This window comes from Grampus griseus, assembly GCF_964374135.1.
Source record: "Grampus griseus genome assembly, chromosome: 11".
NCBI classification, from domain to species: domain Eukaryota; kingdom Metazoa; phylum Chordata; class Mammalia; order Artiodactyla; family Delphinidae; genus Grampus; species Grampus griseus.
The window spans coordinates 2,588,131-2,615,309 of record NC_139005.1 but is presented as its reverse complement, the minus strand read 5'-3'; the positions used below and the strand labels follow the sequence as shown (position 1 = coordinate 2,615,309).

Genomic DNA, 27,179 nt, shown 5'->3' with positions numbered 1-27,179 from the left:
CTACTGTCATTTGGCATTCTAGTACTTGAGGATTAAAGCATCATGACAGACACCAGTGTTACACCTTGAATTTAGATAATCTCTGAATGCAGGGTAATAACCAAAATTTACTTAAAATATACTTAGTCGATAAGAATAAAAATAAACCAGGATAAAATAGACTACTTTATAAGTCTATGGCGACCTAACAGCAGACAGACACAGGCAGCCTGGACTACTAAAAGAGCATATAAGAACCAAACCAACCAAAATGGCTTTTCAAAACGTATCTTTAAACTCTGGTAGGCTGACTTGGTTATATTAACCTATAGTCAGTCCAATGAAAAACATTAACATTACACATTCCCTTTTTTCTTTTTTTGCAGTACACGGGTGTCTCACTGCTGTGGCCTCTCCTGCTGCGGAGCACAGGCTCCAGACACGCATGCTCAGCGGCCATGGCTCACGGGCCCAGCCGCTCCACGGCATGTGGGACCCCCCCCAGATCGGGGCACGAACCCGCGTCCCCTGCATCGGCAGGCGGACTCCCAACCACTGCGCCACCAGGGAAGCCCCTAACACTACACATTCTTTACCACTGTTAAAGTAAAGTACATAGTAATAAAAGCTAACATAGTGAGTATATAGTATATGCCATATCAAAGTATTCTAGTCAATTAATCCTTACAACCACCTTTTCAGACAGACAATAAAGTCCCCAAAAGTGGAAATAATATGACAACATTCTCTGATCTTACTGGCATAAAGCTAGAAATAACATCAAAAATCAAAAGGCCCGGGCTTCCCTGGTGGTGCAGTGGTTGAGAGTCCGCCTGCCGATGCAGGGGACGCGGGTTCGTGCCCCGGTCCGGGAGGATCCCACATGCCGCGGAGCGGCTGGGCCTGTGAGCCATGGCCGCTGAGCCTGCGCGTCCGGAGCCTGTGCTCCGCAACGGGAGAGGCCACAACAGTGAGAGGCCCGCGTACCGCAAAAAAAAACAAAAAAAAAACAAAATCAAAAGGCCCTTCCACCTGGAATTTTTTCTCTGTATATACATGTATCACATATATCATATATCAGAATCTCTGGAACAAAGGAAAGAAATAATCACAGGAAATTCTATAGTCTTAAACACAGCAATCAAAGCAAAAGAGCAGGAATAAATGAATTAAGTTCCCAACTCAAAATGCTAAGAAAACAATTACAACATAAACCAAAAGAACTTTGTGATGCTAGATTAGGACTAGAATTATCAGTATGAGCTGAAAATATAAAGTCACAATTTTTAAAAATTGATTTCCCAGCCCTGGCCACCAGAAGGGGCTACAAGCAATGGTATCCCAGTAGGAACAAGCACACCTTGTGCTCAAATCTTGGCTTCTAAATACCATTTCCCACTGAAGTGAACCAGGATTCCTTGGAGAAATGGCTGATTCCAGGTCTAAGTCACGGCAAGAAGACAATGGGATTCTTTGTGCTAGAAAGTAAGTGCTCAAAAACTGATGGAGAGGGCTTCCCTGGTGGTGCAGTGGTTAAGAATCCGCCTGCCAATGCAGGGGACACGGGTTTGAGCCCTGGTCTGGGAAGATCCCACATGCCGTGGAGCAACTAAGCCCGTGAGCCGCAACTACTGAGCCTGCGCGTCTAGAGTCTGTGCTCCGCAACGGGAGAGGCCACGGCAGTGAGAAGCCCGCACACTGCGATGAATAGTGGCCCCAGCTCGCCGCAACCAGAGAAAGCCTGCGCACAGCAACGAAGACCCAACACAGCCAAAAATAAATAAATTAATTAATTAATTAAAAAACAAAAAAAAACTGATGGAGACTTGTCAAAGAACATATGAACCTCTTGAAGGGGCTCCCGCAGGCCAAATTTGGAACAATTCGAGTATCAAAAAGGAATAAAAAGTAGTAATAGGTTATAAGACATTTATCAAAAAAGTCATGCTCTATAGTGAGACTATAAAAGGAGGAGGGACACTCAAGGTTGGTTCCATAGGTATACACATTCATCAAAATTCATCAAGCTGTACACTTAAGACATACACATTTTACTGTAGGAAAAATACTCAAGCGTGGGAGTAGAGGTTTTTAAAGAAAAATGCTAACTAATAAACGTAGAAGAAATGACAGAACCAGAAAATCACCTGGTTTGCAACCACCAACATAATTAACTGAGGCAAGGATTATCAATGAATGTTAAAACTATTGGGTAAAACAAGTTAATGGAATAATGGAAATATTGTTATTGAAAAATAATGGAAAGTTAATGGAAAACAAGTTATTCCCACAGTCTTTTTTTTTTATATTTTATTTTATTTTTTTTTTAACATCTTTATTGGAGTATAATTGCTTTACAATGGTATATTAGTTTCAGCTTCACAACAAAATGAATCAGTTATATATATACATATATTCCCATATCTCTTCCCGCATATTCCCATATCTCTTCCCGCTATTCCCACAGTCTTATAGTTTACTCTGATTACTTTTATTACAAGGAGAATAGTACATTATAATGAAGAAATGCTGGCTCAAACTTAGTGTCACCAAAAATGGGACATACTGGCATTCTAATGTATAAGTGTTAAGGGTTTGGTCATTCTTGATATAAACAAACTGCAATCTCAGCTTTCAAGGAACTCATTCTAGTGAGGTCACAGAAAAAAACAATTAAAGCAGAGTATATCAAGCGATGTGATAGAGATGGGAAAGGGAAGTAGGATAACTTTCTTAACTTCTATTTCTTGTTTGGGAAACTATTCGATGGCTGTGCTTGTCACTATCACCAAGCTAGAAAATATTTTTTAAGAAAACAGATTTAGAAAAGGTGATAATGTTTGCGACATACTGAGTTTAGCTGTGTGTGGCCACCAAGGCATACATATACACACATGCACTCAAGACCCCTGGTGAACAGGGAAGAAGCACGGATGTCATGACTTATTTAGGAGTCCTGAGAGATAGGTAGTAACAAATCACAGGGTGGAAGAGACAGCTGGGTAGAGTGAAGATAAGGAAGACTGAGAGCACTACATGCAGGGCAGAGAGAAGAGATAACAAAGATTACTGAGGAGTGGTCAGAGAGTGACCAGGGAAACGAGAAGAGAGGTGTCACAGAAGCCAAAGAAAAAGCAAATTTCAAGAAATGCAAACATGATCAGAGATGAAGTAGGTTAAGAAATGAAAAAGGGGTCTCAGCATCTGACAATTATTAACTCTGTGGTAACCTGAATAGTGTAGTTTCAAGGAAATTATTTAGCTCAAAGTCCGATTACAGGGTTTAAAAACTAAACAGATACTGAGGAAACTGAGAAAATATAGATGATTTTCCAGGGAACTTCTTCATGAAAAGAGGCAAGGAGTAAGGAACTATCTAGGAAGAGGGCTTCTGTTTTTAAAGCCGGGAAGGATGGGAGTAGAAGGATTACCCTTGGAGAAAAAGGCACACTCTGCCCACAGAGATAGGTAGAGATTAAGAATGAACACCAGATAGTTTCATGTATGGGGCAAGAGGTTGAAGTTCTACCAGAAAGCCTTTACTGTCTTTCTGAAATAGAAGACTAGGAATGAGGCAGACTGGCAACATTAATTAAGGACAAACTGCAAGGTGAAGAAATTCTTAATTGCAAATCCTCAAATGGTTCCAATATCAATCCAATATCAATCAATCTGACTACAGCAACAATTACTGCAATGGGTAAAAGTATTCTGTGTAGTCCCTATTGTTACGTAATGAATGGCAATCATTATATAATCTGATGAAAGGCAATCAGAAATAAGCAGGACTTTTTTTTCATGGTTTCAGAAGGAACATCAAGGGATTTCACCACAAGCTGGCAACTGATTAAATGGGCCCACCTGGGGCAACTCTTCAAAGTTGAGTCACCATGTCAAAGAGACTAGTCTTCAAGTATTTCAGGTCTTAAGACAGAATCTTCACTATATACCCAAAGACGATCAGAACTTCTGAGATCAACCATGGTAATAAAAATCACTTAACAACCAAACCAGAGTTTACTAATTTAAAATAGAGCTATTGGGACTTCCCTGGTGGTGCAGTGGTTAAGAATCCACCTGCCAATTCAGGGGACACGGGTTCGAGCCCTAGTCTGGGAAGATCCCATATGCCACAGAGCAGCTAAGCCAGTGTGCCACCGCTACTGAGCCTGCACTCTAGAGCCCGCGAGCCACAACTACTGAAACCCGCACACCCCAGAGCCCACACGCCGCAACTACTGAAGCCCGCATGCTCTAGGGCCTGCGTGCTGCAACTACTGAGCCCAAGTGCTGCAACTACTGAAGCCCACGCGCCTAGAGCCCGTGCTCTGCAACCACAGAAGCCACCACAACGAGAAGCCCGTGTACCACAACGAAGAGTAGCCCCTGCTCGCTGCAATTAGAGAAAGCCCGCGCACAGCAATGAAGACCCGATGCAGTCAAAAAAAATAAATAAATTTAAAAATTAAAAAAATAAAATAGAGCTATCATTTTCCAAAAATTTCCATTAAATTCACATGCCCCATTCAAGACACCTACCTTTCTGCTATCAGAGTACCTAAGAAGCTAAATTATTAATCAGGAGGTTATTTAGCAAGCATAAACTCAGAACAAGGAAAGTAGACATGGCATGAAAGAGACATATCCCCTGAGCTACAGAAAAGCAAGATGAAGTATCATTAGCCTGCCTCTACAGTGACAGGACTCCTCACAACCCCAGATCCAGTATCTCTTGTTAATAGTGAACCCACTTTCCATGTGAACCACTTCCATCCTTAAATGTGTTTAGGACCCAGAAAAGCTGCTGTCCCAGTTCACCCATATGTTAATTTAAATGGGCCACATCTCAAGAGTCCTAAGGGCACCTCACTCTCCCCAGCCTACAGATTGTCTTTACCAAAAACCTTTAGAAACACAACTTCGAGGACCACAAAGAAATGAGAATAGGAAAAAGGTGGAGGGGAAGAGGGGCAGACAAAAAGAAATTAGGGCATTTTTCTTCCGACGTATTCATCAGGCTTTAAAATTATTCCAGGTCACAAGAACACTGTAGAAATTACACTGGAATGGTTCGGAGACTAAGAAACTTACCCACTGGTTTTTAAAGGAATGATGAGTAAAGATAAAACCACTCTTTCCTATTCTTCTCACTTATACTAACCACGAAAATAAAATATACTAGAATTCATCAGCATGTCTATGAAATTGGCCCTACAGTATCCAGAGTCACTCTCTGAACCGCCACCCCTGTCATAGCTGTTCAAAATTAACAAAGAACTCTCTAAATCAAATCAGACTGAAGTTTACAATCCCTTCCTCGTTCATCTCAAAGGTATATGGAAACGCGTCTCCGAGTTTTAAAGAACGACAGCACGTGAATGACCTCCCAGAGCCAAGTAAGTGTTCTGCACAGTCAACACTCTAGAAACGCCTGTCAAAAGCGGCCCATGGAAACTGATACCTGAGACTTGACACGCCTTGTTCTCTTCGGCAGAATGTTCACTCTTGTGCCCGGCTCTGGGGGAGTTTGGACATCAGTGCCAAGAACCTCAGGCTCCACTTTTTCCTTAAGATCTAAATTAGGCATTTGTACACCCTAAAGAATTGAGAGCACAGGAAGAGGGCAGATTCACTTGTAAGAAATCAGATTTGAGAATAAGGAGAAAAATAATAAATTTCTAAAAAATCCCTAAAACTACATGAAACCAGATGACAATTCTCCCACCAAACTGATCTATAGATTCAAGACAATCCCTATCAAAATCCTAGCAGGCTTCTGTTGTAGAAATTGAGAAGTGGATCCCAAAATTTATGTGGAAATGCAAATTGTTTGGAAATTTTGAAAAAAGAACCAAGCTGGAGGACTTACACTACCAGATATCTAAACTTACTATAAAGCTATGGTACTCAAGACAGCATAGTATTGGTGTTAGGGTAAAACATACAGATCAAACAAAGAACAAAACAGACTAGAAATAAACCCACATATTTATAGTCAACTGATTCTCAACAAAGGTGCCAAGGTAAATCACCTTGGTAAGGTAAATGGGAGAAGGGTAGTCTTTTAACAAATGGTGCTGGAACAACTGGATATTCCTATACCCCCTCTCCGCTGCCCCCAAAATGAACTTATACCTTTAACTCAGACTATACACAAAAAAACGACTCAAAATGGGTCACAGACCTAAACATAAAAGCTAAAACTATAAAAAAAAAAACACCTTGGCCTTAGGTGAAGAAAAGATTTTCTTAGATATGATAACAGAAGCACAATCCATAAAAAGGGAGAAAATCAATAGATTACTCTTCAAACAGACACCATTATAAAAATGAAAAGACAAACCACAAACTAAAGGAAAATATTTATAAAATCATACATCTGATAAAGGACTTATATCCAGACTACTTAGCAAAATCTTAAAACAAGTATAAAATGACTGACAACCCAATAAAAAAAAGATTTGAGCAGACAGTTCATCAAGGAAGATATACAAATGGCTAATATACACATGAAAAGATACACAACACCATTAGTCATTAGGGAAATAAAATTAAAACCACAATGAGATACCACTACACACCCACTAGAATGGCTGTAAGCAAAAAAACTGACAATACCAAGTGTTGGCAAAGATGTGCAGAAACTGGAAGCCTCTACATTACTGGCGGGAATGTAAAATGGTTCAGCCACTTTGGAATACAGTTTGGCAGTTTCTTAAAAAGTTAAACATAAACTTACCGTATAACCCAGCAATTCCACTCCTAGGTATCTACCCAAGAGAAATGAAAACGTATGTCCACACAAAGACTAGTACATGAATATTCATAGCATTATTCATAACAGCCATAAACTGGAAACAATCCAAATGTCCATAAGTGATAAATGAATAAACAAATGTGGTATATCCGTACAATAGAGTATTATTCAGCCATAAAGAGGAATGAAGTACGAATACTAAAACATAGATGAACCTTAAAAACATTAGGCTAAGTGAAAAAAGCCATACACAAAATCATACTGTATGATTCCATGTACATGAAATTTCTAGAGAAGGCAAAACTATAGAGCCAGAAAGCAGATCAGGAGTTGTCCAGGTTTGAGGTAGAAGAACCAGCTATAAACAAACACAAAGGAATTTTGGGGGCTGATGGAAGTGCTCTAAAACTGGATGGTGATGATAGTTGCATAAATGTATAATTTACTAAAGCTTATTGACCGTGTACCTATAATGGGTGAATTCTGTAGTATGTAAATTATACCTCAATAAAGCTGTTCAAAAAAAAATACATAAAACCAAGTGGAGGAATTTTTTTAAAAGCGTAAGTCTTGCATAAGCTTACACATTTTAATAAGAAAACTTTCTTCATTCCCATTAGCCTTTATCTTGTAAACCACCAAAAACAGCTGTGATTTTTAAACTACACCTTGCTCCCCCCAAATTTCAGTACCTGGTGAAATCATAGCCAATTGCTATCTTGTTATAGTAAACAATCTAAAGTTTATGTATGGCAGAGTGGATTTATCCACCCCTAAAAAAAGTGATGCATCTCACCATAAGGCTGACACCAGACTGGAAAAGCTCATATGGGTAGAGAATTCTTTCATAATGTGACTTCAAAAGAGACCCAGTTCCTTTTCCTGGCAGATATCCCAAGCGGCTACCCACTTTAGACCATTTCTTCTCTTTGGTGACCATTTCAAAACCACCTTTGCTGGCAACAATCTGAAAAGAAAGTAAAAATTATTTAGGGAAAGAGGTAGATTCATGTATTCTGACTCTACATCTTGTCTGCTAAATGGAAAAATTATTCTGGGCCTAGATTTTATATTTCCTTTCAAGAAATATGTGACAAAATTGAAACTCATCAACATTTAAAGTATGGAAAAGAGACAATAACTTTTGGAAGTTTTAAACTCTGTTACTGGTCACTGTGCGTACCTTCAATGAACCAAGCATTCAAAAATATTTAATGAATTTATGCTTTGCACACTATGCACCTTGAGAAAATTAAATACATATATGTACTCTATATCCACGTGGAATTCAAAATATAAATAAAAATTAAAAACAGACCAAGTATAGACATGTGAATGTTATTATATAATATAAAGTGAATGTAAATCCCGATACTAGAAAATATAGCAACTAACTTACAGGATTTAACAAAAATGTCAAACAAACAGTGGATTCAGAGGATACTTTGAAAAAGAGGCTATAATTTTTCAAAAAGAGAAAGGCTTTACACAGAATATTATAAAGAAATGATGGGGAAAAATAAATTCCGGAGATGTACTAGAACATAGCACAGAATGTATTAAGGTAGGAAGTAATGGGATAAATTGGCCAATTTTTGCTGAATGCTCACATCAAACCAGCCACAGTATAGAGCAGACATGTACCCAGGCCCCCATCTTTCAGAAACTGATATGTACATCTCTCACATTCTAAAATATAGGCAGTTTTCAGTTTCACTGATGACAGAATAGAGAGTGTGATTAAGTTATTTGAATTCAAAACAATTTTCCTCTTTGAGTGTACACTACTGTATTCTACTATATCAAAAAGTTAAGAGAAAAATTAAACAGAATTACCATATGACCCAGCAATTCCACCTCTAGGGAGACAGCCAAAAGAACTGACAGCAGGGATTCAAACAGTACTTGCATACCAGTGTTCACAGGAGCATTATTCACAACAGCCAAAAGGTAGAAACAACCCAAATATCCATCAAGAGATGAACGGATAAAAAAAAATGTGGTAAAGGCGTACGTGGAATATTATTCAGCCTCAAAAATGGATGAAACTCTGATACATGTGACAACATGGATGAACCCTGAAAACATTCTGCTAAGTGAAATAACACAAACACAAAAAGATGAATATTGTATGATCCCATTTAAATGAGATAACCTAGCATAAGTGAATTCATAGAAAGTATGATAATGGTTTTACCAGGTGCTACAGGGAGGGGAAAGTTCTGGAAATGGACAGTAGTGATGGTCGTACAACACTTTGAAAATATCTAAGGCCATAAGATTGTACACTGAAAAGCAGTAAACAGTTATGTACGTTTCACCACAACTTTTTTTTAAAGGCTAAGAGCATGGACTCCAGAGCCAGATTACCAGAGTTCAAATCCCAGCTCTGCTAACTCAGTAGCTGTATGACCTTGGGTAAGTTACATAATTTGCATCTCAGACTCCTCACCATTATTAAAAGAGTAATAATAACAGTATCTATTCCTTATTATGAGGCTGCTGTGAAGACAAATTAAAACATGAAAAGCACCAGAACAGGGACTTCCCTAGTGGTGCAGTGGTTAAGACTCCACGCTCCCAATGCAGGGGGCCCGGGTTCGATTCCTGGTCGGGGAACTAGATCCCACATGCATGCCACAACTAAGAGTTCGCATGCCGCGACAAAGATTCCACGTGCAGCAACGAAGATCCCGTGTGCGGCAACTAAGACACAGCGCAGCCAAAATGAATGAATGAATGGATGGCACCGGGACACAGTAAACACTGTATCAATGTTGGCTGTATTATAAATGTCTGTGTGGGGGGCAAGTTGGGGGTTGGGGGGAGAATATACATGCTATAAATAAGTAAAGGATACGTTTTCTACTATTGTGCTTAGGATTTTATTATAGCAAAGATGAAACTATAGCCAAAGGAAAATTCTCCTCTAGTGAAGTATCTGAAAGCTTGATAGAAACACAGAAGTTCATGTGCACAGGAGTGGAACCCATCTTCAATTCTTTAGCTTTTCTTATCACATCCTCAAAGAAGCTCCCTCTTTTAATGAGAGCCAACCAGGGAAAAATCATGTAGAGAAAAAAATTTATTTTTCAGGGCTTCCCTGGTGGCGCAGTGGTTGGGAGTCCGCCTGCCGATACAGGGGACGCGGGTTCGTGCCCCGGTCCGGGAAGATCCCACATGCCGTGGAGCGGCTGGGCCCGTGAGCCATGGCCACTGAGTCTGCGCGTCCGGAGCCTGTGCTCCGCAACGGGAGAGGCCACAACAGTGAGAGGCCCGCGTACCACAAAAAAAAAAAAATTATTTTTCAAATTTTGTAGTGTAGAGGAAGACACATTAAGGGTGGCTTGGATAGAGGGCTGTCTGGAAGCAAATGCATGAGTGAGAATGCCTTTCATTCATAGCTTCCCAGGGTTTCTACTCTGTCAGCTACAGTTCTAGGTGCTGGAGATACAGCTATGAATAAAATAAAGATCTTTGCCCTGTTGGAGCTTACAGCCTAGTGGAAGACTAAACATAACATGTCAATTTTGAAGTGACAAATGCTGTGAAAAAAATTTTAAAGAGTAATTTAAAAGCCTCCCAAGTAGGAGAATGAGGGTAAATTAAAGCATCAAACAGTCACAAAAGGCCTCATTATGAAGGTGAAACTTGAGCAAAGACTTGAAGGAGGTGAAGCAGTTACCCAAGCAGATATACAGGGCAGGGAACAGCCAGAGTAAAGGCCCCATGAGGAGCCTGCCTAGCATGTTGAGGAGCAATAAGGAAACCACTGTGGCTGAAGCAAGTGGGGAGGAGCAGTAAAAGTCTAAGAGAGGAAACAGGAGCCCTCTCAGTAATCTGCGTTTCCCAACACAATTACATAATAATCTGCTTCCGTCAGTAATGATATAGCTGCACGGATCCAGTCATGCTTCCCACCCAGCTCTGACCATTTCTGGCACACAGCTGTGACAATGACAGCACCATAATCGGGGATGGCCAAGGGTAGGACAAAACTAACAAAGAAATCAAAGCCATGACTTTGGCTTCATGTTTAGACACTCTATAACAATCTAACCGGGCCTAATACTATAAAAACACACAAAACCTTAATACTTGCTTTTCTTCAGCTGAGAGATTCAAGGATTACCATGCATAATTTCAAAATATAAACCATTTATTCCAAACATTTGCCATGCACTATATCACACCACTGTCATTAGAAAAACATCACATGACCCATGCCCCCTATAAAGAAATACACGGCATGCACTTAAACTGAACACAATGAAGACAGCCCCTTAATTAAAACTTAACAAAAGAGTAATGCCACTCAAGGCCAAAATTTCAGTCCAATGAAAAACTAAGTCCAGTTAGCAAGAGACAACTTTAACAGACAAAAAACAGCAGCAGTCTTCTACTTAAAAGCTCCCTCTCAAAGCTCCACTAAAAAGGAAGGGACAAAAAGGCATACTCCCAAGAGGACAAAAAGACCAAGAGAAAAGCAGATGTAGGAATGATCATCTAGCAAGCAAAAACAAAAAAACAGACGAAAAAGCCCCAAGCACTTGCAACAGAAGAAAGCTAACAAGAAGCTTTCGCAACATAGGACCTGTAAAGGCTTAAGAAATGGAAGCAGCAGTACCTTTAAAATTAAATTTAAAAAGAACAGTGTTGACTGAAAACCTGTATAAAAGCAATCAGACCTCCCCCGGTTAGCACGCCAGGCAACCATCCCTCTCCAACAACAGCAGAAGCCTGGAGATTTATTTACTCTCAGGAGAGTTTGAAAAGAAGGGACTCTTAACCTAAGAAAGAAACAGGTAAGTAAAGTAGAGGATCGGTCTAACAGTCTCACATCCAACCAATAAGAGTTCAAAAAGAAAGAAAAAGTAAGTGGAACAAACCGTCAAAGAGTTAACACAAGAAAAGTTACAAGAACTCAAAGAGGTGAGTTCAGATTAAAAAGGCCATCAAGTGCAATCAACATATTCAATGAAAATTAACACATACCACCACATATCCACTGTGAAATCTCAAAACACTGGGAATAAAGATTAGACCCTGTGTCTTCAAGAAAAAGTCACAAGAATTAATATAGCATCATTCTTCTCAACAGCAACACTGGAAGCTAGAAGACTATGAAGTAAAGCTTTCAAAATACAATTCTGAAGTAAAATGATTTGCAGTCTAGACTCTAAACCCACCAAACTACCAATAAAGTTTAAGAGCAGAACACTTTCAGACAAGCAAAAAGTTTACATTCCATTTTTCTTCTTGCTCATCAAACTAGCAGAAGAAATGTTTTACTAAAATAGGAATAAACCAAGTAATAGGAAGACTTAAAACAAAGAGAAAGACAAAGGGAATTCCCAGAATGATAATAGCGAAAGAAGTTCTAAGCTGAGAGTTGACCTTAAAAAAAAAAAAAAAAAACTAGTCTGGACTGGAGCGGGAAAGAGAACTCCAGAGGAAGGGATCCAAGAAGGAAAGGAAACTGGCAGATTTTCTGATGGGTGAGAGCACACTGAGAGATTTATACTTCTGGAAAATCTGAAAATAAAGTTTTAATAGTCACAAGGAAAACTTACAAAATGAAGAAAGGCAACGGGACTCTTAAGTCCAAGGAAAATAAAAACTGGTAACATAATTATAGCACACTATTAACATGAGACATAATCATAGCACACCATTAAGCACAGGTACAAATAAATTTGTATTTATACAGTCACAGCAATAATTTCTGATTAATAAAAAATTGACCTAACTACACTATAAGGGAATAGGGTACCTGAAGTACATAAGAATTTAATTTTTATACCCATTGCCAATCTCTAATAGTAGGCAATCAGTACGTATATGATATTTAACACTTAAAAATGAAGAAATAGCATAATGAGCATGTTTTTTTGAAATATGGAGATCAAAATCAAACAGCTAAAAGAAATGAAAGTGATTAGCTCTAAGAAGTAGTAAAGAGAGTGGAGAGATGAAGAAGGGAGATTGCTGGTTTTTATTTTAAGCTTTATTTCTTTTTTAATGTATTACTTTGACAAAAATTTCTTTTAAAAATGGCTAGAATAAATGTTCCTTGCTGCACTGATTATAAACAGTAATTGTTAATGCAGAATTCCACTAAATTACAGACATTCCAAGTAACACTTTTTACCATCAAAAATAATAACCAGGGAGAAAGACAAAGTGACTTAATCAAAACAGGAAACAATCACATTGATAATTTAATGACTCAGGAGATTGAAAATCTGCTTCCCGCTAAAAAGTAGTGGAAATCAAAGTGTGTCAAAATCACGTCTAAGGGCTTCCCCGGTGGCGCAGTGGTTGAGAGTCTGCCTGGCGATGCAGGGAACACGGGTTCATGCCCTGGTACAGGAAGATCCCACATGCCGCGCAGCGGCTGGGCCCGTGAGCCGTGGCAGCTAAGCCTGCGCATCCGGAGCCTGTGCTCCGCAGCGGGAGAGGCCACAGCAGTGAGCGGCCCGCGTACCGCAAAAAAAGAATCCACCTGCCAATGCAGGGGACACGGGTTGGAGCCCTGGTCCGGGAAGATCCCACATGCCGCGTAGCAACTAAGCCCGCGAGCCACAACTACTGAAGCCTGCGCGCCTAGAGCCCGTGCTCCACAAGAGAAGCCACCGCAATGAGGAGCCCACGCACAACAATGAAGAGTAGCCCCCGCTTGCAGCAATCAGAGAAAAGCCCGCGCGCAGCAATGAAGACCCAATGCAGCCAAAAAAAAGAAAAGCTAGTAGTTAAGTTTTCACTGAACAGAAATGTCAAAAAAGAGAATTCTCAAAACAAATTTTTTATCCTAATGGTTTCCTACAAGACAAAAACCTATCCCTCAAATTCACTATAATTTGCCCGTTGGTATCATAGTTTTTTTGTTTGTTTGTTTTGGTACGCGGGCCTCTCACCGCAGTGACCTCTTCCCATTGCGGAGCACAGGCTCCGGACGCACAGGCTCAGCGGCCATGGCTCACAGGCCCAGCCGCTCCGCGGCATGTGGGATCCTCCCAGACCGGGGCACGAACCCGTGTCCCCTGCATCGCCAGGCAGACTCTCAACCACTGCGCCACCAGGGAAGCCCCAGTATCATAGTTTTTTTATACAACTGCATGAGATGATTTTCACAGTCCCTAATTACTGATATCATTACCTTACTGATAAAATAAGCCTAGCACTGCTATTTTAGCGTAAGACTATACTTTCCAAAATGCTTAGTACTACATAAAAGAAAAATCCTAGAGAATTCTGACCTGACATTAATTTATAAATGTACCATAAAAAATAATTTAAATATAATTATTCTAGCATCTTTTTTTTCCTTGAAAGTGGAAGCTTCCTAAAGTGAGAATAAATTTTTACTTCAAAACAGCCTATCAATCATAGCATATGAAAGGCCACAAAAATAAGTTGTTTTGGGACATCCCTGGTAGCACAGTGGTTAAGAATCTGCCTGCCAATGCAAGGTACACGGGTTCGAGCCCTGGTCCAGGAAGATTCCACATGCCACGGAGCAACTAAGCCCGTGTGCCACAACTACTGAGCCTACGCTCTAGAGCCCGTGCGCCACAACTACTGAGCCTGCGCACCACAACTACTGAAGCCTGTGCTCTAGAGCCCACAAGCCGCAACTACTGAGCCCGCCAGGTACAACTACTGAAGCCCACGCGCCTAGAGCCCATGCTCTGCAACAAGAGAAGCCACCGCAATGAGGAGCCCATGCACCGCAACGAAGAGTAGCCCCCGCTCGCCCCAACTAGAGAAAGCCCACGCGCAGCAACAAAGACCCAACGCAGCCATAAATAAATAAATACGTACATAAAAAAATACATAAAAAATAAATTGTTCTGCAAAATTCCTCAGATAATCAAGCTATCTTCATTCACAAGTCAGAGCAGTCATAGATTTTTCTTATTGTATTAACAAAATATGTTGTCAAGGTCATCGTTACAAACCCTGTTGCAGGTCAGTTAGTTTTTTTCACATTAGGGAACGTAACATTACAAAGTTAATATTCATCCTACTGGATAATGCTGCCCTCAGTTAACCACTAACACTACTTACAGGTGTTAATACAACTGGTATGTACCACACATGAGAATGCTGAGTGACATTAATCTCTTTAATATACCAAACTTTCAATTAAGAAACAGAAAAAAAGCTGACAAGCTCAATATAGGACATTGTTCATTTCATACAAAATAATATTAGGATGTCTCTGTCATTTCTTTTGCATACTGTGTAAACAGAACCTACTAATCTGAGTAGCTATTAAATATTAATCTCATAACAAACTATAAAATAGATTTTAAAAATAACTTGGAAATCTATCATTTCCATTTACTCATGCTTGCATTTCATTGTCAAACAAATCCTACATAGGAAGCGATGTTTTCCATCAAGTATATCTGAAATTCCTAATTTCATAAATTCACCAGCCCCTGCTCAATTTCTTAACAAAGTACAAGCCTCACCTTGCTTAAAGCATAGAGATCCAGAATTTTTCTCTCCACCACAGGGATCTTGAGGGTAGACCCCTGAAGCTCCCAAAATTTTGCTAGTTGATCCAAGAAGTCCAATCTCACTCTGGTCATTGCCTGAGATTATTAAAATACAGAAATGAGAGATAGGAATTAAGTTTTGGTGAAAGTAAATGAATTTTACTTAACAAAGGTACTCATTTCTTTAAAGAAATTCAGACTTCTCACTACTGCTTAGTCCAACCTTATAAGTCAATAAAAAAGAAGCAAAATACTTCTATTAAACTTTACTAAGACAAAAGTTACTCTAATATATGTGAAAAGTTCTCATATTATCAACCAAAGCAATTTTTTGTAAAAGTTAACTTTAAGCTAATCAGAAAATTTAGTAAATCGAATTATTTTTTCTAAGCATTCTAAACCTGTCATTTCATCTAGAGATAATATGCATATTTCAAGTACACCAACTCTCCACCTCACTGATATTAAGATCCTCCATCAAGTATCTTATAAGAGACTAAAGGAAAAAAAAAGGTATTAAAATCTCAAAAAATAAATGTTTTAGGAGCAGCAAGGAAAAAAAACAAACTCAGCATGACACATTAAGCCCTAACTGTCTAAGATTTCTCTTTTGTACTCTGGAAGTTTTTTACCACATTGAAGAATCTTCTGAAAATCTCAAAAACAGGAAGAACAACTATCTGAACAGATTTCAACTTAGAAATTTAAGAGACATTCAAAATGTTTAAAGGGAGATCTTAATAAATCAGATTAAGAGGCCTAGAAAAGTTTTGTTAGAGCAAAAAACCAAACAAACATACAAAAAACACCTTGAAAAACTAGGTTTTTTTAATAGAAGAATTTTTAAAACTGTTTTCCAAAAACTACAAGATACAGAATCCTCCAACATTAACAAAAGAAAAATTTATTAGAATAATTAGCACTGAAGAAAGTAGAATTTAAGAATTCCAGTTCTCTAAAGCTAAATACTGGATATTTCCACCATGAAAAACATGGCTAGAGATAGTGTCCCAAAATCCCAGTTAAGCAGAAGAAACTGTAATTACTATAAACAATTTTTTTTAATCGGAAACTTCCTTCCATTCAGTCCCAATTAACATTAATTTTGAGCCCTGGTACATGAGCTTCTTAAAGTTCTCTACCTGGAGTCCTGATATAAAGAATAGATCAGGAGACAGAAACGGTGATGTAACAACACTCACCTCAAGTTCATTCAGACGCTGGACTCTGGGAGTAAAACGGAAGCTTTTTACTTCACATGCAAATGGAGGCTGCCAATCCTAAATAGAAAAAATTTCTTCACCATATTGGTTAATAAGCAAGGAATGCACTATTCATTCCCTTAATTTAAGGGGTGAGTTGCCACAAATCATGTTGACAACAGATCAACTTACAAGTCTTCTTTAGTTAGAGACTGAAAGAATAATATTTTTTAGATAAAATAATTTATTATTACTTATCTCTAACATTCTGATACTAAGCTTATTTTATCAATTTTCTCCTCAAATCTCACAGTCCCATTATTTATATCTGACAATTACGCTTTCCCCAATTACTCAAGTGGAATGCAATAAGCTCATCTCAATACAGCATCTAGTAAACATCCAAGTTTATCAAAATAAAAAGAAAATAGAATTTGAAAGAAACAAAAAAAGGTAAAATTAAAGACCAAAAGGTAATGTTTTAAAAGTACTTATGTAATTGGACAATGTGTTTTTTCATTCATGTGGAATGTGACACAGCACTTTAAAGTCTATGTTATGTAAATGTTTTGTTCAAAGCCCAGCTTCTGGGCACCCAAATTTTTTTTTCAATATTAAAATTTTTTAAAAAATAGCAAACCCACAGAACAAGGACAATTTCCAGATTGGAGATGTGGTATAACTGAAATGAGACAGCACATTTCAAGTAGAGTTCCAGAGACCATAGTTTGATTTAGCCTAAATAGTAATCTGTTTAAAAATGTGAAAAGTAGTAAAAAATTTTTATCTTACCTTGGAAACTAAAGAAATCCACCAACATTGAAATTAAATTCTGCTTGTAAACAACATTTATTTTCAATAATAATATTGTGACACAAAGAAAAGGTATATTATTTCAACATTTTGTAAGTAACAAAAAACTATACGTATATATATATTTTTTAAACTAAAAGGAACCTTGTATAGAATTTCTAATTCATTAAAGCAACAGAATAAATGAAAATATGGTTTAGGAAAAGCCTCAGTGCTTAAGGTTTTGTCAATATCAGGTAATCTTGATAGAAAAAGAATTAAGTGAAAATAAATTTTTCATAAAAGAGTTAACTGAACTTTGGGGAGGATGCCAATACACGTACCACCACTCATCATAGCAATTATTTGTTAATCCTTTGCTTGCAACTGATAGTCTATAATCTTAATCAAATTCAATGAGCATAAGGGAAGTAGCTTACCTAAGTTTTAGAAACAAATAGATTGATCTAGATTCAAAATCTACTTTGCCATTGCCCAAGATCACACATCTGATAAGTTATTTAACTTATCCAGACTTGTCTCATCTGTAAAATGACCTTATTTACTTACTGAGGCTTCAAAGAATATTAAATGAAAACATCTGTAAATGCTACACTAACTGCTCCTCCTCCCCCCTCCATCTAAGCTCTTTTTATTCACTGTGGTAGTTTGCACACTTCTGTGCTAGTTTGCGGTGAGAGAAGCTTTTTAAAATGCAACAAGGTGTAAAAAGACTGGATTTTATTTTATTACTAGTAGACAAAAAATAAAGCAAGATATCCCTTTAAGGAGCACTAAGACATGGTTCACAAACTTTAATGTTCATTAAGAATCAGGAGAGTACTTGCTAGAAAAGCAGTTTCTAGAACTTCCATATCCCGAAACTGATTCCAGTCTGGGAATGAGGCCTAGGGATCTGCATTTTCACAAGCATCCGGTCGACCCTAGTGCAGGTGGACCAGGAACATCATTTGGAAAGCACTGGACCTAACGGGTAGAGAAAAAACCTTTGACCTTGAGCAAACCCTCAACCTCTTGGGGCACTAATCCCCGCAAAACAAAGAGTAGTATCAGCTTTCCTCACCGTAAAGACAGGATCCTAACTAACCTAGAGGCAAACCCAGTTACGTGCAATAACTGCGATTCTTATGTTTTTAAGATTTCAACGTTTTCTTCCACCTCCATTATTGACAAATTTTTTCTAAACCTCTGAATGTTTAAAATAATTGCTGCTTTTTCCTTCTCCTCCCCCGGGAAGACTTTTTTTCACTGCCGCAGTAATCAGTCTGGGGTGCTTGTTTGGGGATACCACCTCAAGGGACAACTAGAGCTCAGATTACCATTTAAGAAACCTTAGCCCTGAGATGAGGCCTGCAGATACTTAATAAATCAAGCGTCAGCAGGGCTAGGAGGAAGCAAGAGCCGACGGAACGGCAATTTTTCCTATCACACTGTAACGAGAATTATACGCGAGGGTAGGGCTGTCACGTCACGATACTTCAGTCACCTTACGGCCAAAGAAAGGCCGAAAGCCTTTGTTACCCTTGCCCACAACCCAAGAGGGGAAGAAAAGTATCAGTTCCCAAGCTCTTGGCGGACAGGCCCCGGGACACGACTCTCGCGTCCAGACGTGCCTACCGAAAACCCCAAAGAAACCAAAGCGGAAACACGGAGAAACTTAAAAGTCCAGGTGTCGAGACGCCAGTGCGAGCGAACGCGAAAGGGCAGCGGACCGGGAAGTCGAGCTAAGCCGATCAGACTCCAGTACCTTGGGCGGTCGGATTTTGCAGATGCCGGTTTTCTCCGCCAGGGGCCGGATGCGGCCGATGAAGCTGAGCGGGTCTGTGAACTCCTCCCAGCTGGGCTCAAAGACCGGGCACTCCGGAGGCGGCACGAACTCCGCCGCGTAGCCCCCCGGCCCCACGGCCGCCATGGTGGCACCGGGGGCCCACGGGGAGAAACGCTGGCTGGGGCCCAGCGATTGCGCTCACGTCCCCTGACAGGGGCCGAAGCTCATCTTCTCGGGCGAGATCCGCTCAACACACGAACCCCAAAACCGCTTCCTCCTGCGTTTGTTATTGTTTCCTTCGGGGCTTTTCCTCTCGGATCGGGGCTCACCGGAAGTCGGCGTGCGACCAAATCCCTCCGCCAACAGAAACAGGATCCCTCCGCAGCGACGTGTCGCTCCGCTACGCGACCTTCCTTCCCCCTCCCTCTCCCGGCAACGCAGGTCGCTTCTTGGCTCCTCGTGCGCCGAAGTTCCACGCTGCCGACGACTCCCAGCTGCACAGCCCGGCGGCCCAGCCGCCCCTCCTACTGGGCTGTGGGGGAAGCGGCCGGACCGAGCGGGGCGCTCTTCCGGCGCGGAGGATGCGTAATGCGCCGGGGGCAGAGGTTCTACTTCCGGCGAGCGGAGCCCGGTCCCTCTTTGTGTACAAATGGACCGGAACACAGGCGACCGGACCTCGCAGGGCTGCCTGTTTCAACCTCCGTGTCTCTCTGTTTCCAGATAACTACCTTTTCCGGCATCGCCCTTTTTTTAGTCCTTTCACCTTTGGTGTCCCTTTCGAATAATCTCGTTCGGCCACTTTAATCCGCCCCATCTCCATAGCAACAAGTTCGGGTCCAGCCCACCCTCCCGAATCTCCCCGTGGGCCGGCCTCCGCCACCATCCGGGAATTGATTTCGTCCTCCGAGAAGCAACGGCTGTTGACCTTGTTTTTCCAACCGTTGGAGCCTTTCTCAGTTTTCTGTAACAGCTACGGCAGCTGTTCTGGCCCTGCTTGTCGAACATCTCTGTGCCGGCGGGCATAGACGCTTCCTCCAAGTTGCTGAGAATGACGCAGAAAGTACTAAAGAAGAAACCGTGAAACGGTAGTTCTTGTATTATCTATTGGAAGGAAGACTTACTTCCCAGGGCTTGATCTCATGTTCCCTGTTCAATTTAAGCTTCCCCCAGGACCTAAATTGCCAGCTATGGCTAATGACTACCGAATCTGTACTTGCAGCTTGGACTCTCCCCTGAGTTACAAGCCAGTACATCTAGCTACCTACTGGACAACTACACTTTGGTAAACTCAATGTGTCTTGAACTCATAGTTCCCTACTGTTTTTTCAGTGTTTCCAGTTTCCACGGGTGACTTCATTCATCTATTCAGTTGCCTGATCCAGAAATCCAGAAATAATCCTTAACTCTTGCTCTCTCACTACCCACATACAACCCTGTGTCAAGTCTGGAGATTCTATCACCTAAAAACCTTAAATCCACCCATGTCTCCATCCAAATTATCACGATCCTAATTTAAATTCTCTCTCCCCTGGACTGTGATAACAGCTCAGTTCTTGCCCCCTGTCACATCTCTTTCCTCTCATTTATCAGGTTGCTTGGTCTAAAGTCCAGAATTCACCTCGTCACTTTTCATCTCCAAACTCAACTCCAGGGACTTCCCTGGCGGTCCAGTGGTTAAGACTCCGTGCTCGCAATGCAGGGGACATGGGTTTGATCCCTGGTCGGGGAACTAAGATCCCTGCAAGCCACATGGCAGGGCCAAAAACAAACCAAAAACCAAAACAAAAAAAACAAACTCGACAACTCCAAACTCCTTTATTGTTTGCTGTCTTACCCCCAAGCTTCCTCTCTTATGCTTCTCCATGCAGTACACAGAAACTTTTGTGGTGACTTCAATGCACCATGCTTTCTCACCGCTGAGCCTTCACAGATAATGTTTCCCCACCCCCACAGTTTCCTATATCCCTTTTCTGGCTAAATTCCTACTCATTCTTTATCAGATGAAGTTTGAAGGCAGTTTGCAGGAGAATTCCATCTTGCTTGAGGAGGCTGGCTTTTCGTTCTAGTCAAGCCTTCAACTGATTGGATGAGGCCCACCCACATTATGGAGGGCAATCTGCTATACTTAAAAGTTCATTGATTAGATGTTAATCTCATCCAAAAAAACACCCTCTGAGTTAACACATCACACCGTTAACATAAATATATTTGATGAGTAATAACAATATTTTCCAAAAGAAATTTAGTGAAAAGGGTGGCATTGGTTTACAGTTTTTGAAATTTTTAAAAAACTATTTAGCTTAGTGGCATCCAGCTAGATTCTCATATCTATTTCTGCCCTCAATCTGTTGTGATATGTTGTTTGGGTTAAAATATATGAAGAAAATCCAACACCACACATATGTGAATGGAAAAGGGACAAGTATTTTTTAAAATTTTAGCCTTTTCAAATCATTGTAATTTCTTTGAGGCTAGCAATGTGGAATCTAAAATTTTATCAATGAACCTTTTGTACTCTGTTGTATTAAAATGGTAGTCAACATTTGTCCTTGAATGGACTTTTTACCCAGTCATTTTGTAACATCATGCATTGATCATTTCAAAAATGTTGGTTCACTGAGTTATACAGATCTTCCAAATGTTGATGCATATCATATATTATTTTTTAAAAATACACACAAAAATATTACCATTGATCTTATCAAAAAATTAGGAAGCTGTCAAACTCATACTGACAGAAACAAGTTTTCCAAAATTACAATTTTTACTTGAAAAGCTCAAATATTCATTATCAACAAATACCATCCATTGTTTCCACTGAAGAGACGGGCTCACATTGTTCATCTTCAAGAAAATGTCTGTCAGAAACCTAGATCTGAATAACTATAGTTTGTCTATTAGGCCTTCTGGTGTTCCATGGAAAAAATGGCTCGTTTAGCTTGTGTTTTCCCTTGAGCAGACACTCCCACTTGGTGCAGAAGTACACCACGTGTACTTCCCATTTCATCACAGACTATTAAAAAAGACATGTATTAAAGAGTCAAGGTTTATTAAAATGAATATTTTTACTGCTTCATCTGGTATTCTTAAGTAAAGCTGGCTTTTTTTAAACCATGAGTGCATGTGATGAAGACCACTTCTACAGTGTGTTGGTGCCACTGTGATGTGTGTGTGCTACAGGACCAGCAATTTCACCCACCATTGCCTTTGCACCATTGGGGCAAATATCATTGGTGAAAAAGGAAAATAGCATCTTAGTATTAGTATGAAAATACTTTTGACTGCAAGACCTTCAGAAAGTATCTCAGGGACCAAAGGGGTCTGGGGACAAATAGGAGCCTGTAGACCACACTTTGAGAACTGCTGGTTTATCCTATAATTTGAGTTAACATAATAAAGGAGAAAGGACTGGAAAAGACCTGCTTTAAAAAGAGGAAAGAGGGACTTCCCTGGTGGCGCAGTGGTTGAGAGTCCGCCTGCTGATGCAGGGGACACGGGTTCGTGCCCCGGTCCTGGAAGATCCCACATGTCGTGGAGCAGCTAAGCCCATGCGCCACAACTACTGAGCCTGCGCTCTAGAGCCCACAAGCTACAACTACTGAAGCCCGCATGCCTAGAGCCTGTGCTCTGCAAAAGGAGAAGCCACCACAATGAGAAGCCCGCACACCGCAACGAAGACTCAACGCAGCCAATAAATAAATAAATAACTTTTTTAAAAATAGAGGAAAGAAAAGTAAATAACCTATTAGAGCAACAGTCTCAACAACAGATCTTTGATTCTTAAATATTTAAACATTTAAGTTTTTACACTGTATATGTCACTAGGTTCTTCTAAAATACAATAAAATGGGTTCCCTGACATACTTTAACATTACAAGGAATCAAGTATAATTAACAAACCCTTAAATTCATTTAGGCCAAAATAATGACAGTTCATTTTGTATCTGGTGGTCTGTGATTGAATTCAATTATGTTCAATTCAATCAACATTTCTCTTAACATTTGGTTCCCACCCAATGCTATGTTTGATCACTTACTCCAGTGCTTCTTAACGTGTGTCAGAATGGAGTCTGGGGAAGGCATGTATATGGACCTAGCAAAACCAGACTTAGTATTTAGAAAAGAGACAAAAATTGTTATTTGTACTACAAAGTAGAGAAAGTAAAAGCCAACAGAGTCAATTAATAGGAATACATATACTATATACTTAAGACACATTTTTAAGTGGGGTTTGGGAAGACAGACTCCAAGTACTTCATAGGGGACAAATTGGAATAGGAGGGAGAAATTCAATTTTTATGAACTATACAGGTTGAAAAGCTATGGCTTAAAATATCCCTTCTTCCTTTATCATGATGTTTTTTGTTTGTTTGTTTTTATTTGGCTGCTCTGGGTCCTCGCTGCCACACACGGGATCTTCGTTGTCCCATGCGAGATCTTCATTGTGGTATGCGGGATCTTTAGCTGCAGCATGCAGGATCTAGTTCCCTGACCAGGGATCGAACCCGGACCCCCTGCATTGGGAGCGTGGAGTCTTAACCCCTGGACCGCCAGGGAAGTCCCTATCATGATGTTTATAAGGAAATAAGTTGACCCTCGAACAACACAGGGATTAAGGGCACCAACCCTCCATGCAATCAAAAATCCACTATGATTTCCAGACCACTGTGTCCATGGTGCCTCAGTATCTGCAGTTTCTCCTTATCCACAATTCCACATCCATGGATTCAGCCAATCTGAGGTCATGGAGTTCTGTAGTATCTACTATTGAAAAAAAATCCATGTATAAATGGACCCATGCAGTTCAAACCTGTGCTTTTCAAGGATCAACTGTAATCATCACTTGAAATATTGCCTTAAAAAAATCTTCAGATCACGTTCCTACCAGAGCCATTAAATATGATGTAGGCCTGACACTTACAAGCGATCTCCAAATTCTTATGAACTGCTGCTGTGCAATACTGAATTAATCCCTTCCTTTATAACTTCCTTTTCTGTATCTTAATGTTTAAATGAAAGATCACTATGTTAAAAACTCTGGGGACTTCCGTGGCAGTCGAGCGCTTAAGACTCTGCACTTCCACTGCAGGGGGCATGGGTTCGATCCCTGGTTGGGAAACTTAAGATCCCACATGCCATGTGGCATGGCCAAAACAACAACAACAACAACAACTCTGATATAAATGTATTTTCTTAACCAAAGCTCCTCTATATTTGTCTTCTCTTTCTTCTCCTGGAATACTATGCTGTACTAACTGAACTTATTATTGGCTTCAACATTGCCTTAAAATTCCACAATTTTTGAAAAAAATTTAAACCTTGACATATTCTTCATATCTAATTGATAGTTTTATTTTATCTCTTCTTCAAGACAATCAATGAAAATATTTGTACCTTAACTGAAGTCGACAGAAACTACTTGCAAATTATCACTTTTTATTGTCCTCCCTTAATTAAGGCATCAACAACTACTTTCAAATCATTCATATTTAAACACTCATATTTAATCTATGGCTACCTTCCCTCAAAGTGTCCACAGCTTATGCTTTACCCAAGATATAAGTATTAGTTACTTCACTATGATTTAATTTGTATGACCTTGAATGGATTCCTAATCACCTATGCTTTTCCACTGAGCAAATAAAGGATTGCTGTAAGGCGAGGAACATCATTATCGATGAATTTAGCGTGGTGCCAGGCAATCTTCTATGTGCTGGATATGTGGGCAATGAGCAACAACAAGGAGACAAAGTATGTCTCCTCACAGAACTTAGATTCTAGCGGTGAGGAGAGACAAAATCATGAGCACTCGCAAATATATACTATTCTAGGCAGTGATGAGGTCTTTTAAAAAGTAGAGAAGGGAGGGTGTGGAGGGTGTGAAGCGGGGGATAGGGTGGTCAGAGAAGGACTCAAGATTGATGACATCCGAATAGAAGCTGTGCTATAAAATATATAATGGGGCTTCCCTGGTGGCGCAGTGGTTGAGAGTCCGCCTGCCGATGCAGCGGACGCGGGTTCGTGCCCCAGTCCAGGAAGATCCCACATGCCACGGAGCGGCTGGGCCCGCCATGGCCAGTGAGCCTGCGCGTCCGGAGCCTGTGCTCCGCAACGGGAGAGGCCACAACAGTGAGAGGCCCGCGTACCGCAAAAACAAAACAACAAAACAAACAAACAAAAAATATATATATAATGACAACTTGCTACATGAATATCAAAGGGGAAGAATAACATCCAATTAAGGAGATGGTATTTGCATTGGCCTTGGTAGAAATTTATGAAGATTCATGGAAAGGGTCAATCCAGATAGAAGAGTGTGAGCCAAAGCTGGAAAGCACATGCTACATTCAAGAAATAACTAGTTAATTATTATAATGGAGAAAGTGTGGTCAGACTGTGGCAGTGTTTGAGTGCCCTATTATTATCTGGATTTCATTCTCTACTCTGTGGGGAGTCACCAGAAGTTATGAGCAGGAGTATTGAGACAGGCTGGGACCTGGGACCTGGGACCCTTTACTGCAGTGCTTGCAGCTGAACAAACATCTTCTCCTCCAGCAACAGAGCACAAAGAAACTATAAGGAACTAAAAATAACTGCATGCATCTGTGGTTGGGCAAATTATGAACAATAAGATACAAAAAGGCCGAAACCCACCTGCCACGATCCCTGCACACAGCACCACCAGGGGGGTGGGCAGACGCCCTAAGCCACCCCTCGGGCCGATCCACCGATCCATCCATACCCTCACCCCAGTTAAGGGATCATCTCACCACCCCCGCTTCGGGGAGCCAGCAAAGACACCTGTTTACTTGTTTTCACTCCTTCCTGCTGAAGCATGAGCTCCAATAGAGCCTTGCCTGAATTTCTCTTCTGGCCTCATCAATTTATAATGACTAAAGAGTCCAAGAACCCAGGTCGGTAACAGTATGACCTATCCAGAAGTGTGCTTTAAAAAAAAAAAAAAAAAAAAAAAAGCAGCTTTTAAGGAATGGATTGGAGAAGGGAAAAAAGAACCTGAGGCAAAAACACCAGTTAGAAACCTATTGAAGTAATCCAAGTTAATGGTAATGAGACACACAATGGAAATAAATAGTAAGATATAAATTTGAGAACTAGTAGGAAGGTAAGATCACCATGATTTGTTTTTTTAAAAAATGCAGGTGCCAAAAGAGAGACAAAAGTACTGAGCCAAGGTGTCTGGGAAAATCTTGATATAACTAACAGAAAATCACAAAAGGGGAAAAAAAGCAGATTTAGAAGATGGCAAGTTCCTTTTAGACTTCCTTAGGTCTCAGACCAGTGAAGAGTCCCAGCTTTTCCATACCAGTAGTGTTACCAACCAGGGTCCTTGGATTTTTCAATCAATAGAAATTGATAAGAGGCCAGATGAGGAATTCAGGCAAGTCTTTATTGGGACTCATTCTGCAGCAGGGAGGGAGTGAAAACAAGTAACAGGTGCCCTTGCTCAACCCCGGGCCGGAAGGGTGGCTTAGGGGGTCTGCCCACCCCTCCCCGGTAGTGCTGTGTGCAGGGATCGTGGCAGGTGGGTTTTGGCCTTGTTGTATCTTCCTGTTCCTGTTTTGCCCCAACTGTGCAGGCATGCAGTTATTTTTAGTCTCTCATAGTTTCTTTGTACTCTGTTGCTGGAGAAGACGTTTGTCCAGGTGCAAGCATTGCAGTAAAGGGTCCCACATCCCAGCCTGTCTCAGTAGCTGCAGCTCTGATATTAAAGTGCCTTTCCCCCTACACCCAACTCTTCTGCAGAGATGAGATCACAATTAGCTTTTGAACTAACATATATGATTAAAGACAATTTCTCACACCTCTCAGGAAAAGGAGGGTGTGTCTGCTACCTGATAAAAACAACATTTATATACATACTCCTCTGACTGTAGAAACTGATCCACAGGTCCTGTCTTGGCTCTACACCATCAGGTCATTGAAGAAGAAACTATCTTCTTAAGACTCTTCACCTCCTTGAGATAAACTCGTATATTCCAATTCATAATAATCCTGTGATTATGCACAGCATTTCTGCATCATCTTTCATGAAAACAAAGTAGTTGAGAAAGCCTAAACTGGGAGCCCTAAAGTGCGCCAGAACTAGGGCGTCAGACCCCAAACATCAACACCACCAGTACCGGGAGGCGCTG

At 40.4% G+C, this 27,179-nt stretch overlaps 1 protein-coding gene across 1 annotated transcript in view; it reads right to left on the bottom strand.

The window, feature by feature from the left end:
- KDM5A (lysine demethylase 5A) overlaps positions 1-19,548 on the bottom strand; it is a 78,695-nt gene extending 59,147 nt beyond the window's left edge. The window contains exons 1-5 of the mRNA XM_082665375.1: positions 19,006-19,548; positions 16,446-16,523; positions 15,217-15,339; positions 7,533-7,703; positions 5,441-5,575 (exon numbers count right to left, since the gene is read on the bottom strand). Of these exons, the coding sequence (XP_082521501.1) occupies positions 5,441-5,575; positions 7,533-7,703; positions 15,217-15,339; positions 16,446-16,523; positions 19,006-19,170 (672 nt within the window). The 5' untranslated portion in view covers positions 19,171-19,548. The remainder of the gene's footprint in view (positions 1-5,440; positions 5,576-7,532; positions 7,704-15,216; positions 15,340-16,445; positions 16,524-19,005) is intronic.
- Between the last annotated feature and the right edge of the window lie 7,631 nt (positions 19,549-27,179).